The 15,903-nt window shown below is 34.2% G+C and overlaps 1 protein-coding gene across 1 annotated transcript; it reads left to right on the plus strand.

The window, feature by feature from the left end:
- Positions 1-6,098: 6,098 nt before the first annotated feature.
- On the plus strand, positions 6,099-10,495 carry LOC123548039 (N66 matrix protein-like). Its single transcript, XM_045335270.2, has 6 exons — positions 6,099-6,654; positions 7,086-7,270; positions 7,808-7,940; positions 8,234-8,332; positions 9,518-9,645; positions 10,115-10,495. The coding sequence occupies exons 1-6, from the start codon at positions 6,496-6,498 to the stop codon at positions 10,212-10,214; spliced, it is 804 nt and encodes a 267-aa protein (XP_045191205.2). The 5' UTR covers positions 6,099-6,495; the 3' UTR covers positions 10,215-10,495.
- The last annotated feature ends 5,408 nt before the right edge of the window (positions 10,496-15,903 follow it).

Consider the following 15,903-nt stretch of genomic DNA (forward strand, 5'->3'; position numbering starts at 1 on the left):
CGTTATTTGTATAAAACGCATTTTATTCTATGAAAACTAACTTGAATAATTCTTCTTTTTCTCTTTTTAATTGATAAAAGCACATGCATAAACTGTCTGCGTTGAAAAATTAAGGTTTTAGCTTTTTGCATACAATAAAATCAGTTTCATCATTTATTGATTATACCGTTGGTTTAAACGCTTTCTTTTTCATGTTTTAATTAAAGTGTCAAAAAAGGATATAAAAAGCAATAATTATATGCCGATAGATTTATTCGTTCCTTCCACATTTATTTCTATAACAATATGCGTAGGTATGATTATGAGATGATTAAATCCAGATTGTGCGAAATTAAAAAAAAAAGAGAATCTTTTCATATATATCAGAAAATTACTATTCTTTTTTTCATAAGTTATGGAAACATGTAAGAATAAGTTGCATTTAGAATTGAAAGGCGTTTGTAACGCGATACCGGAGGTAAACTTCCTTATAATCATAATACTTTTTTGACATTTTTAAGATAGTCAAGAAACAAAAACTCGTCTTTATATGTTCATCATATATTCACATTTAAGGTAGTGGAGGTGTAATAGCAATGTTTACAAAACGGCATTTGCTTGGTATATTCTTAAAGATGACCGTGTTTTGCAATGTATTGCAAATTTTAAACAACTTTTACCATGCCGTTTTTTCTAAATTTTGTATAACTTGTGGTATCTCCTCTAGCTCAAGTAGAGAAAAATTTCAAAGTGATGGCCGCTATATAAAATGTTTGCAGAGAACTCATTTTACCATTAATTTTAATAAAAGAATCATCAAACTATAGTTAAACAATTATTAAACACAAAATAAAAATGTGGATATCATTTTATATAGTGTTCCTGAAGTAAACGGATTTAATGATACAGAATTCTAATTTCAACGTTGAAAAAATAAGGTCGAATCCTTTGTTTCTGTTTTGAATTTTGCTTACTTCATTCAAAAATTACCTTGGGACAGATGTAAAACCTACCTAAATTTCTTCCACGATATGTAATCTAAAGAGTGGAAGCAAAATAAAGAACTTTTACCACATGTAACTCAATATTTTTACAGATGTGTAACTCTACCCCTTCTGTTTAAGTAGTAAATTCACTTCGAACAGCAAGAAATCGCTTAGCAATATTTTTTTTTTCATTTTTGTACAATAAATCTATCATAAGTCTTGAAAGAAGTAAAAACTTACTAGAAAAAATCGAAAATATGGGGAAAAAAATTTGGTCCCAATAGGGCTTGAACCTACGCCCCCATGAGAATTGCAGTAAATGTGGGTTTATGGTAGGAATTGAATACTCTTCAAAAAGGAGGTACTCTATTACACATCTACTACCTTAAAGAAAGATCAGTTTTAGCCTAAATATGGGAGCCAGTGACTTTAGATTTGACATAATTATGTCATTTACTCCTTTGCAGTAGGATTATGCAAAGAGCTATAAAAATAAATGTATTTTTAGTTCTTTGGATTATGTTACTTCGCATTATATATTTTAACATCAGCATATTATTAAAGAATATATATTCGTTGCGAGGTATTATTAAACTCTAAAATTGAAGTAGCCGGTGAAAAGCATAATTTGTTTAAGTAAATAAAACATTACTATCACTATTTTATGGATTTTTATTTTACTGCTGCAATTAAATGTTTCCTTTCTTTCAACGAAACTTGTGTATTGCGTACAGTGTCATAAAGGTGCAAAATACCCGCTATCAGTCCCCATCATTACAATTTATTACCCCCTAATATGGTTCCTAGATTATTTCCGCAAAAGGTAATAAAAGTAACAAGCAATGGATCACTAATTAAGTAACAGTGCGTACGCAAAATTGTGTTTGATTTATTGTACCTGTTTGGAATATCTAAATATTTCAACAATTTTGACAAAACAATTTATTGGAAATGAAAAATTATTGATTTGTCAATTATGTTGTTTGAGAAGTGGATAATTTACACAACATCTTAAAATTCATCAGATATATAATTATACGCCCGATTCGGAAAGCAAGAATAGTTTGTTTAAACAAAGAACTATAAAATACAGTATTATATTACATTATTATATTATATCATTTTATTGCTCTTTGGTTTATAATTGATAATTTAAATAGATGTCTGCTATACACATTTTCATTTTTTTTATCTCTCTAGTTGTGGAGATTCTAATGTACATGTGAACATGCTAATGAAACGGTTCAAATATAATTATATATCCATGAACGATATTTTGAAGGTCTAAAGAAAACAAATAAAATAATCAAAGTGACTCTTTCTTTTAAGAACACACAACTTCATCCTTGTAGGTGTATTTTTTTCACTAAAAATCCTGTGTATATCTATTGTTCCTTCTTTCAGCCGAAATATGTGATGATAAGATGTTTTGTTTCAACAAGTTTAAATCAGTCTATAAAAAAAAGAGAGCTAAAAACTGATAAATAATGATGATCTAAAACATTAAATGACTCGGACATAGACATTTATCTTTAGATCACAAAGTGTACAGGTTTAATTAAACGAGTCGTCTGCTTAGATATTACCTCTCGCATTCGGGAAACTTCGGAAATTTCCGAGCCGATCCGAGTCTCAATTTTAAAAGTAATAGTGATTGTATAAAAAGCGCAAAAGGTAAGCGAAATAATGAAAATATTAATTTTATTTATTCACAGTTGAGTCAAGCACTAATTTTTCTTTGCAACAGCACCGAAGCAAAAACAATTATTTTTTCCGTTTTCCTTATTTTGAGCGATATATTAATGAAAATGACCCTAAATTTTGTCCAAAATTAGACTTTTACTATTGACTTCAATGGAAAATAAAGGGTGGTAACATAAATGGTTCAAAAGGTAAGTGAAATAATAAACTTACAATTTTTAAAATTATATCATCATTTAGAGGAAAGATTAAATCAACGATTGCCGCCGAAGCAAATTCGTTTTTTTTAAACAATTTAAAAGATATAACGAATAAATCGAATTTATCCTTCTTTATTTAATGTGTCAAAAATCGATAATACCGATTATTGGAAAAATTGAAAGTTCAATATGTTGGTCATAACGAACAAAAATGATATTCTACAGAATTTGTCTCTCAAAATTCATGGACTATTTTTATACGATATGTGTTCCTCTGTTTTTGAATAAACGAATACGCGTAGTCAAATAGTTCTGTTTCTGCAATTTATTTATTATGTCAGTAAATGTACTTTTAGAATAGTAACAAGTTTATATTTATTACTTTTCGGATGATGCCTATAGGATGAACAATATCTCCCGAACTTGTTTCATAACTAAGCGGCATGGCCGCCTGCAACGGTCCACTGCGCATCAATGTAAAATTTTGTAAATTAATTTCAGAATACGCAATAGAGAAAATACCAAATATTGACCGGTTTAAAATTTGGGACACCTACAAAATGAAGGTGGTAAATATTGTCCAACTTGGTCACGAACTCTGTCGTAACAAATCTGTGTATTTATTTGTTAAAACGCTTTGCATTCATATGCGAAAGTTTGAATTTGTTTAGGAAGGTCAGTTAACAATAAAAGCTCAAGACATTTCAACTTTTAATAATTATGAAAAGTATATGCATGAATTAAGTTTTATTTACACAGTGTAGGACCAGTGGACTTCAGATCAAAGTAAACATCCATTAGAAGATATTGTTCTATTAAAGCATTTTGTCATGTACCCCCAAGAACAAGTCAGTACAAGTACAGAGGACAGGAACACGGTCAGCTGACTGCCGTTGCATAAAATGAAACATTTTATCATGTGTGCATTAATATAAACATATAAATTCAATATATTTATTTAATCTGTTATCTGTTAATACGAAGAACAACATTTGTTCAACAGTCAAAAAATTGTTATTGTATCCGATAAATATTGATTAAAAAATGTTAATGTTCTTTAAAAACATTCGTTCGGTAATAATACACAAGGTTAAAACGAAATCATTACAGTCATGTTCCTTTATATTGTTAACTTTGAGTAATTTTATCAAATTAAAAGAGAAAATATATTAGCCTCATACGGAACAACTTTGTTTTGTTGCAGCGAATTTTATTTTTACACGAAATATTGATCAGTGTGCCAAAGGTCGAAGCTATATAAACGGCAGGCGTGTCTATAACTGAGCCGCTCATTTGATTCCGGACGTTTAACCCTTACCCTGCTAAATTTCTATAATGAACCTGTCCATCTTTCAATATGGACAATACCATTAGCTGTTAAAAGGGTTGCATTCCAAAAAGATACTGACTGAATGGCGAACAGTGCAGGTCATGGTCAGACTGCACGGATGTGCAGGCTGATCATGATCTGCACAGGTCGCGAAGGCAGAATCTATCATGTCCAGCATGATAAGGATTAGATATCTTTATTTTTTGTTGAACAAAGAAGTTGTATTGTGTATTTACTAAATGCACATAAAACATCTTATTCTGCAGTTATATCATTGTGGCAAACTTGTTAAATTTGAGCAAATTTTACTGACGGACTAGGTAAGTCTAATGGGAAATCAACCAGATGGTCCAAGTCAGCCCATGTGATTGTTCAGTACCGTACACACGGGGAAAATCTCTCAATTCATGTAACATTTTTGTTTACGTAGATGGATTTTAATAAAATAAAAAGCGTCAAAGTCAGAAAAACGAGTGTGTTTTTTGCTAGACTTTATAAATACTGTTTTCAAACACGCGAAGTGTTTCGGAAAGAATTAAGAAATGTCTGGCAGGCGCTTCAAGGCAAGGGAAGCAACCATTTTCTTGTCTTCGACGCTTTTCATTTTATTAAAATCTGTCATGTAATAAGGAAATAATAAGAAAAACAAGAGCTGTCCGTAAGACAGCCAAGCTCGACTATTCGAAATATTGTCCCAGAAGCAGGAAAATATTACCCCAAAAGGTTAAATATCAAAAGAGTTCTAAGTTCAGAAGGGGGAATAATTTGACCAAAATGCATATCAGTTATGGGACTTGCTGCTATCAACTAGTTTTATAACCCCGAAGGCACATGTGAAGTTTCAATTCAATATCTGCATTAGTTTTGGAGTTAGAAACTTGCATGTAAAACTTTAACCAGAATTTTCAATATCCAAAAGGGGGCATAATTTGCCCAAAATACATGTCAGAGTTATAGGACTTGATCCAGTGAGGTTAGTAATTGATCTAGAAAAAGAAAAAATAAGTTTCAAATCTATATGCCTTTTAGTAATAGCTGTATGTACTTGCACGCAAAACTTTAACCAGAATTTGCTAAGTCCAAAAGGGGACATAATTTGGCCAAAATGAAGGTCAGAGTTATGGGACTTGCTGCTATCAACTAGTTTTATAACCCCGAAGACACATGTGAAGTTTCAAATCAATATCTGCATTAGTTTTGGAGATAATAACTTGCATGTAAAACTTTAACCAAAATTTTCTGTCTAAAAGGGGCATAATTTGCTCAAAAAACATGTCAGAGTTATGGGACTTGACCCAGTGAGGTTGGTAATTGATCTAGAAAAAGAAAAAATAAGTTTCAAATCTATATGCCTTTTAGAAATAGCTGTATGTACTTGCACGCAAAACTTTAACCAGAATTTTCTAAGTCCAAAAGGGGGCATAATTTGGCCAAAATGAAGGTCAGAGTTATGGGACCTGCTGCTATCAACTAGATTTATAACCCCGAAGACACATAATGAAGTTTCAAATCAATATCTGCATTAGTTTTGGAGATAGTAACTTGCATGTAAAACTTTAACCAAAATTTTCTAAGTCTAAAAGGGGGCATAATTTGCTCAAAATACATGTCAGAGTTATGGGTCTTGACCCAGTGAGGTTGGTAATTGATCTAGAAAAAGAAAAAATAAGTTTCAAATCTACATGCCTTTTAGAAATAGCTGTATGTACTTGCACGCAAAACTTTAACCAGAATTTTCTAAGTCCAAAAGGGGGCATAATTTGGCCAAAATGAAAGTCAGAGTTATGGGACTTGCTGCTATCAACTAGTTTTATAACCCCGAAGACACATGTGAAGTTTCAAATCAATATCTGCATTAGTTTTGGAGATAGTAACTTGCATGTAAAACTTTAACCAAAATTTTCTAAGTCCAAAAGGGGGCATAATTTGCTCAAAATACATGTCAGAGTTATGGGACTTGACCCAGAGAGGTTGGTAATTGACCTAGAAAAAGAAAAAATAAGTTTCAAAGCTATATGCCTTTAATTGATGGCTGTATGTACTTGCATGCAAAAACTTAACCAAGGTGTGACGCCGACGCCGACGCCGACGCCGACGCCGACGCCGACGCCAGGGTGAGTAGAATAGCTAGACTATTCTTCGAATAGTCGAGCTAAAAAACTGTTTTTGGAATCGAGCGATTTTCCACCTGTGTACGATATCGAAAAGTCAAATGGGTTGGTCACCTTGATACACGTACTCTAACCGTACCGAATGAACTAATAAATGTTTATCCATCTTCAGATAACTTGGATCCAGAATGCTGACCGCTGCAGTTCTCGTGGGCCTGTTGGCCTTTGTAAGCGCCCATGGTGGCAATATGATGGGTGGCAACATGGGCCATGGAATGCAAAGCAATTACATGGGAAGCATGGGTCAGATGGGCAACAATGGAATGATGGGTGGCATGGGACAGCTGGTATGTTAATAGCAAAAGTCGTTGACACTACGCAACTCATTTACTAAATGTGGATAGAACGCTTGTTTTAATGATTACTTATCCATTAATTTTTCCATCAGTTGTTTTTATATTTCTTTCATAGAAACACTTAAGTTTAAGGTAGTAGACCCTTAATGACACTCGGGAATTTCCGTGTGATTACGTATTCTCTTTAGGCAGTTCGGTATTCTTCGGACATTTATGTTCTCAACGCGCGCATGACTTTCCGTAAAGGCCGGAAATGCCAAAAATGACCCACGGAGCAAAAGTAACTTGCATATTGTTATCACGGGGTCTACTGTCTTATCTAAAACTTCACAATCAAAGCTGATTTCTTGTGTGTACAGAGAGTGTTGTATTCCGAGTTATATGCTTATCTTAATTCATCAGTATGATTTTGAACTCTCTAGATGGGCCTTCTTTCTGGAAATATGGGCGGCAACATGGGAGGAAACATGGGCGGAAATATGGGACAGCAGATGGGTGGTAACATGGGTGGTCAGATGGGCGGTAGAGGACAGCAGATGGGTCGTGGAATGGGCGGACAGCAAGGCATAATGGGAGGAGTGATGTTGCTTCTTCTACAGAATCTTCTGTAAGTTGATTAGACTGGTAGATAGACATGTCTAAACTATATGTAGCGCCATCGCCAATTTAGCATCTAAGTAATAAAATTGAGCTTTAGGTACAAATTTGTCATGTGTCAATGTAATAAAACTTAACTTTAAAGACAGGGGTTTTGGAATATGATAACGTTAAAAGCAAGGACGAACAAGAGTGACTGATGTGAAATCATTAATATTCGTGGAGGACTAATTTTCGTGGATTTCGTGGTTGGGTCAATCCACGAAATTTAATCCAACGAACACGTAAAATTCCAATTCATTTTATGTTCAAAAGTTTAAATCCACGAATTCATATCCCCACGAAATTGCCGTTTCGACCAAAACCACGAAATTTCATGCCCACGAAATTAAATGATTTTACAGTGTACTGTTGAATAGAATACGACATTTCAAAATTAAATAGTGAAAACTTCAACGGTTGAAGATTAATGTTAATGAATAGTGTATCTTAAATTACATGAACTACTTGTAATGCTTATCACACAGAGTCGTTATTTCCACTTCAGGCAAAACCGCGGCGGCCAGGGTAACCGAGATAACCAAATGAACGAGGAGCAAATGCAAGGTGTGGAAGATCTGATGAAACAGAAGATGATGTTAGAAATGGCCGATATGATGATGATGTACTCGGACTTCAAGGTAAACTGGCCATGGTGGCGGATGATTTCATACTTTTCATTTGTCTCGGAATTATACAACAGAGTTGTTATTATATCAGTATCTTAATCTAGGATGATGACTCGAGTAAATATTGTCAGACCTATTGAGCCTCGTGTGTTCCGGCCCGCTACATTCAAGAGAAAAGGCCCATTCAAACAAACTTTAACCAGAATTATAGTTATCAACAAATGTACAGATATATGTCAAACAGATAACATTTAGGTTTTCTTGTGTATTGTTTTTTCCTCAAAATACTTATTATTACGTTTCAGGAGAAGCAGTCTGAGTTTACACAAGCTATGGAAGCCATGTGTTTCATGATGGCTGCCGAATATGAGTTTTACAGGAGAAACGGAAGTGAAGTGTGGCAAGTTAGTTCTTTTTCCTTGTGTTGCACACCACATTTATACATCTGTGCAAGAGGCACTTCAGCAATTAAGTATATACCCTAATGTTCAAACATTTTTCAAAATTGTTAGTAATGTATATTCCCGCGGAGTGTACATATCAGCCTGTTTACTATGAATGTCGTTATTAACACACGGACGTATATCGAGCTAAAATAGGTAACAACTTAAACAAGCTAAGTCGGACAGAGGCTGTGGTGTGACTTCTTCAGCATTAAGACTCTGTGGTCAGTCACGTATGCTCCCCTCCTTCGATTTCTTGATTCTTCATTTCATAGCTCTGTCCTACATATATAAAACAATTACAAAACTATTCATTTTTCGACATTAAGCACTTTTGGCTGTAACAAATGTCGAAGTGTTACACCAGTTCACGCATGCTATACTAAACTGTACTACAATCATACAAAACACCATATAAACACCACAAATTATTCTACTATATGAATACAACCAGCAAGTTGAGCCAAGTTAATGTATATCCGTTCACCAGTTTACCCGATGACATACCCGCAGTAAGTTGTTTGATTTTTCGTTTTCTCTGGGGCACAAACACAGTACTGGTTACACTGCATGTAGCAGGACTTAGTCACATATTCTTAGATCGAAATATAATATGAGGTATAGAATCAAAACTTCTATACCTGCTGGAATAATTGAGATACAGCCAGACCAAGTGTAAGCACCTTTTGGTCACCTCTTACAATCATCCAAGTGAAAGGGTAAAGTGGTTCTAATTCTTTTAATTCACAAACTGGAGCAGTAAGAACTTTAACTTAGAAGTAGAAATTAAAATGAGCCGTGCCATGAGAAAACCAACATAGTGGGTATGCGACCAGCAAGGATCCAGACCAGCCTGCGCATCCGCGCAGTCTGGTCAGGATCCATGCTGTTCGCTTTCAAAGCCTATTACAATTAGAGAAACCGTTAGCGAACAGCATGGAGCCTGGTCTGGATCCTTGCTGGTCGCATACCCACTATGTTGGTTTTCTCATGGCACGGCTCAAATATACTATGCCATCGATTCTTACAGTAAAAACATAGTCCATATACATGTAGCACTTACTATTCCATTGAACAATCAAAATGGCCTTATTGCTCATGAATATTGATGAGGTATACTATATCTTAAATATTCATGTTTTATAGAAGACTGATGATGCTATGATGCAGAGCCTTGGAATGCAGCTTGAAAACATGAGTGAACGTGAGCAACAGGACTTTGCAATTAACATGATGAATAACGAACCGCGAAAATACGCTGAAGTCTTCCTTAGGTAGGTGGTTATTTTGTTTCTAATTTTACTACGACTTTGATAGTATCGTTTCTTTGTTAGCAATGAATTAAAGGTATTGACTTCGAAATTTTTATGAAGGTAAAAGTGATAAATTACCAAACTGGGTTTGAATTACGCCGATATAAAATGCTTAAGTATTTTTAATGCACATTATGCCGTCTTGTAAAAAAAATAATTCAGGTATGATTGTAAGAACGAAAAAATGAAAAAATAGACTGACTTTAATAATGTGTAATAGCATCATGGAAGATAGAACGAATAATTATTTGTATTGCTCATACCTTGCTAAAACAAAACTTGCATAATTCTGCGGTCCGAAGTTTGTGCCATATTTAACCAGTCTTTATTTAATAGATCTGTGAACTTTGTGATGTCATTATATAAAGTGCTTATCTTAATATGATTTGCCAGTCAAAAACTGTGTACTATGTGGGGTAAATATTTACAGATTCATCACCTGGGCTTGTAAGACTGGTGAAGAGTATGGAGACGCTTACATGAAGATGGAGAAAATGGAACGTGGTGAAAGTGAATGTGGAAAGAAGTAGATTGGAAAGCAATATGACGACGAGAAAGTGGACATAAATAAACTTTATCAGAACATTTACAAGAGACAATATATAAAATCCTGGGAAACCCACGAATGATAAAAACCTAAAATATAAAATCACACATATGTGTTTTCTATTGAATGTCTAATACAGACATCGAATAGATGACACATGTCATTTTATGTAAAGTTTTTATTTATAAAAAGGTGAAATATAGTCGATACTTTTTCCTCCATATCATTTAATATATATTAAATTGTTTCTGTAGGCAATCTAGAGTTTGCTTTGTTTTCAGTCAGACACTCAAATTATGTATTGATCCGTCCTCATATGGCAAACATAATACCGTGTAAGATATTTGATATTCTAACATTTATTCATTGCTTATAAAAGGCTAAAACTACATAGAACACATCTGATCACAAATTAAAGGAATTTGATTTTGATGGTATAAAAAGGCACTGCATTTTGAGCTAATTTTAATGGCAAATGTAAAACTTTCAGTATTCCTCTTGCAGAAGACCCAGCAAAAGGCTTGCTATTTCTGACCCAGTTTTAACCCATCTACAACATTTTGCAGTTACAGCTTCTTTTTGGTGTGGGCCTACTTTGTGAAGCATGGCGCTATGGCTGTGTTTGGGGTGCTCTGTGCTTTCTGGAAATCTATCCTTACCTTTTATCTTTTATGAGTTCAAGCATTATATCGACTATATGGGAAGATATTTTGCGCAAAAATCAAGATTAATTTAGAAGTATTCAAGACAGAGTTAAGCCTGATGTACAACACTGCATTCCATCTCATTTTCATCATTTAACAGGTTATGTTTTAAAATGTATATTCCGTAGTTAGAAAGTTAAAGAAAAAGTTGTAAAATAAGTACAGAAAAGGGGAGGAGAAAAAAAGGAGATTAATCAATAATTATAAAAGACTGAGTTATGTTTTAACACCTCCATACTTCGTCTCATTGCCTTCCATCAATGATCCCAGACATATACATCATACTACCATATGTTTCCGATGTAATGCATTAAATTATCATTATAATGTCTAAGTTATGTATTACGTTACGCATTACATTAACTCATAAATTGTCTTTATGAATTTTATGTACAGTCGATTACCATATTCGCATGGTATACTATATACATGTGATTATATTACAAGATATATAACAGCTCTTCAAACACTTGTTTCAATGCTTACTGCGTGTTCAAGTCTGACTGTTGCATTTATTTTCTCAATGGACCGTATATAACAGGGAATGACAGCAGCCATTAGCAAGACGCAAAATCATCAGTCATTTTAAAAGAAAACAAGAATAATTTTTTTAATGACAGATAATATCATCATTTCGTTGGCCGATGAGTTAGCGTCCGACCATACACGTCTGTCATACCCACTTCAACTAAATTATCAGTATAAATGAAAACTACAACACAGTTTAGGGAAAAGGCGGCGACTTTATTGAAAGATTTCTCATGGCAACTGGTAAGGTGAGATAATGTTTAAAATGCACAATACTATACAAACAGCTAAAGATGTATATTGAAAATAACCTAATTTCGTTTGCCCTAGCGACACTGCAAAGGTACAAACAAAATACATTAAATAAATAAGATAAAATTTGAATCAATTGAAAGAACAATTATCCCCAGCGATGGCTGCAAAATTGGGAAAATACTAACTGTACATAAAGTTACTAGATAACAAAAGTATCTTGCTTATAACAGAAACCAGTAATCAACAATTTTACATTCTGATAATAGAAAAGCAAACATACGGCATCAAAATGTAAATGTTATTCAAGTATGTACAAATGCTATACGAGATGCCGTCAAATCAATTAATATGCGTGCCACAATCGAATCTGTATATTAAATAAAACAGTTAAAGCCGCTACATTTTGTCACGTTGAACAAATTCGATTGTATATTTCTCAAACGGAATACGAGCCGCCCACGAAAAAAAAACCTTCCCCGATTTGAACTAGGACACGAGGAAACGTGTTTCCGTAGCCAATGTCTAACACATTCAAATGCTCAGACTATTCCTCGAAATACTGAAAAACGGAACGAATTAAAGCATGCTAAAAATATATATCAATACTCTATGATTATCATTTTTCTGTAACTATTTCGTATAATTGCCATGCCTAACTTTGCAAACTTGTGGGAGCAGAAGGACACCAAAGTACATGTAAGTGCATTTTATATACACTTTATATAAAAGTGTTATGAATTAATTTGAAATAACAGTGTTTGTCATAATTAAATGCACCGTATGATGGAAAGATGCAGGGGACAGAGACATACAAATAATATTGATACACTTTACTCATGACACTGACCACTTATGCAACTAAGGTCCTGAAGATAGGTCCGCACTGTGAAACGAAGGCATGTACAGTCAAATGAAAATTCACGTATAGTGGGGGCGAGTAAAACATGCGACCCAGATGTCTATAGCAGACCAGCCACCAGCCATTGAGTAAAGTAACTGAAAAACTGATATCACGTCGAGTCGCCAGACTACCGAATCCTACTGCCTTCAACCTATGACGTCATCTAATGACACAAATTGAGGTGCACCTTCGACGTCAGGCAATGAAACAGTGACTTAGACAGCACACCCGACTAGTTATAATGAACTCATATTTAAACAGTATTCTACAAATGCCTTGGCCCTCAGTCCCCGACCGAATTATTTAGTGGCTTCTAGCCAATTTCGGCCGAGAGATCGTAAGCATTCATTAAAACACAAGTGCAGACCCACAATTAAGACCTATACGCCGACAAAATATGACAAGGCTTCTGCCAACGCTGGTTAGGCTCATTACATTTTCCTCGAACAAATATAAACCATGGTCGGTGGTCGACAGCCTTTCAAAGTGGCGTACCCTTAACCAAGGCTAATAGGCTATTTCCTTCACTACACAGAACACTTATTCAATTTACTTGATACCATTCTGAATTAAAATATTACTTCCGAGTAATACTATTACTTTAAAATTAATGCATATGGCCTTGGTACTCTTTTACTCCCTTCGTGCATTTCAAATTAGAATCAATATTCAATGAAAACGTTATAAAGCCGCGACAAATAATAACGTTAACATGTAAATAAACAGATATATCAGTTTGAGTTTCTGACGTTCAACATAACATTTACGAACAACATTTACTAACAGCACTAGCACTAAAGTGCCTGAACGTATGTGTATTCCATTTCATTTCTAAAGTAGTTCTCATAGCAATAATCTCACATAATCCATGAGTCATTATTTTGATACATCCTCTCAAAGAATGATCGCAAACTTTATTGGTACATTCTCTCAAAGAATGATCGTAAACTTTATTGATACATCCTCTCAAAGAATGATCGTAAACTTTATTACATGACCAAATTATTAACCAGTCACTACATAGCTGTGTGTGGTTTGTGGGAATACCACTTTCTGTTATTGTCATGTTCCCTTATGGCGTATTCTATGTTCTGAAACAGATCTACTATGCAGGAACCTGAAAAATAGATGAACAGCAGCAGCAAAGATTTCTGATTCACGCTAAAGTTATAAACAGTTTCCATAAATATAGGCATGAGCGTTATATCATATCAAAGTAGAAATTCGTTTAAGGTTTAGCAGTATATTAGAAAAACAACATCCCTATAAACAACCCATCTGTCAAATCCATTTTTTATCCCGTAGAATTGGATACTTAAATATTCTAAAAGATTTGTCCCCCTGCAAAAATTAATGCCATTTGGACATAAATAAAATTAAACAATAGTCAGAAACGATATTTAACCTAGTTTTGTAAATATTAAGCGCTCGTACATTGTTGCAAATGCACCAAACGAAGACATGTAACATTTTTTTAAACAATGATGAGGTTTTAAAGGCGCTGAAATGACCAAAGTGTGGCCCCCTCACACAGGCCCTTTTCGAAATTCCATATATTTATAAATATAAGTAAATTGACAATGGATTTGTAGAATGAAAAATGTTTTATATGCTACATCTAATTTTCGTGTAAAACAATTATTACTTTCTATGATTTGACGATATTTAAAAATTTATTCTCCAAAGCATGGACCTAACTCATCCGAACAAAATGGTCGAATTCTACCGTGTATAAATGTAAACGTCTGTTTTAAAGTGACACCCCTCAATTTTTACTATTATTATTTTTTTAAACACGAGAATGTACTTTCATTATTGATAATGTAAATGTGCCGCATTTGTGGAACATTTGTTAAGCATGTTAAACATACAGAGAAATAAACATAAACGATAGCAGAGCAATTTAAATGTGATGTAGAAAAAAAGGGGGTAAAAATTATTTAATATTCTATAAGCGTTCAAAGTAGATTTTAAACATACGTTTATGTTTCTCATAAATATTTCCAATTTTACAAAATTAAAGCATTTTGGTGTCCTCATGGAGGCAAGCCCCTTTAATGTGATTAGAAAAATGGTCATGATAATGTTTCATTTAACAGCTAAATAAATAAAATGTATATATCAGGGGCGATCCGACCTAGACAGTTATTACCATTTGGTTGTTTATTTGTATATAAACATGTATATAAGATACTTGCCTCTTCTAAAATAGAGATGTTTCACTGCAATAAATGGCTGCAGATACGAATCATCCTGTTAAATGAATGCTCATCTAGATTTTTGATCGGACGTACATCAACACCACAGGTGTACAACCCATATAGACAATCACTGGAAACATGGCGACAGTAAGAAATTTGTGAACCGTTGTGCCAGTCGATGGAATCTGTCATGGCAATTATTTAGCCAATGCCGCTGAAAAATATGAATGAAACAGCAGCACAGCGGATGGTTATGATCTTATATGTGATACTCCTTGGAAAACAAAACTCACGAAAAGAAAAGGACCTGTAAGGTGGCTGGAAGATACGATCTGGCTGTCAGACATGCGTACCATGGAAGTGTAGTAACCCATATCATTTCTGATACCATATAACAACCACAATTTGTTTTACAATTTTAACTTTTCATGTTGCTCTGGAAGTATTTTCCTTAAATTAGCACGAACAGTAATGAAAGAGCTGAACATTAAAACTACCTATGACAATGCACTTGAATGCTAACTGGACAGGTCAAGATACTATGCCCGAATCATGCAAAAATACCGATTAAACATGAATCCAAACTGCCATGCCCTTATGTGCGGAACTCAAATTAGCTATAAACAAAATTTTCTTGTACGAATTTTGCTATTTTTAACTAAAACCTACTTGTTCAAAGGACAAAAGGATACAGTACACTTACTGCGTATATAGTTATATCCCAATCACAGACCTGCACTGACCAAACAGACGGATACTCTTCAAGGGGGTCCTCTTTGGTGGGACCCTGGTTGTTAGAGGTTTAGCAAAGACATTTTTTTTTTACTTTGCAACTCTCGACGTTGGGGACGGCCGATGAGAAGCTTACTTTACCTTGAAGTATATAAGTGCAGGCCTGTCAAAGGCCGCCGTCGCAGACGACAACTAGCCGACATTTTTTATTGTCAAGGCTCCCTCTAGCAGTCAAGGGTTATTATTATACCCCTAAACCAATATAAAGCATGTACTTGTGCCCCCACAACAGAAGTACATAGCTGTACAGATTAAGAAGAAAGTTTTCTGCCAAACCAGGGATATAAACTA

The sequence above is a fragment of the Mercenaria mercenaria genome, chromosome 9 (genome assembly GCF_021730395.1).
Source record: "Mercenaria mercenaria strain notata chromosome 9, MADL_Memer_1, whole genome shotgun sequence".
NCBI classification, from domain to species: domain Eukaryota; kingdom Metazoa; phylum Mollusca; class Bivalvia; order Venerida; family Veneridae; genus Mercenaria; species Mercenaria mercenaria.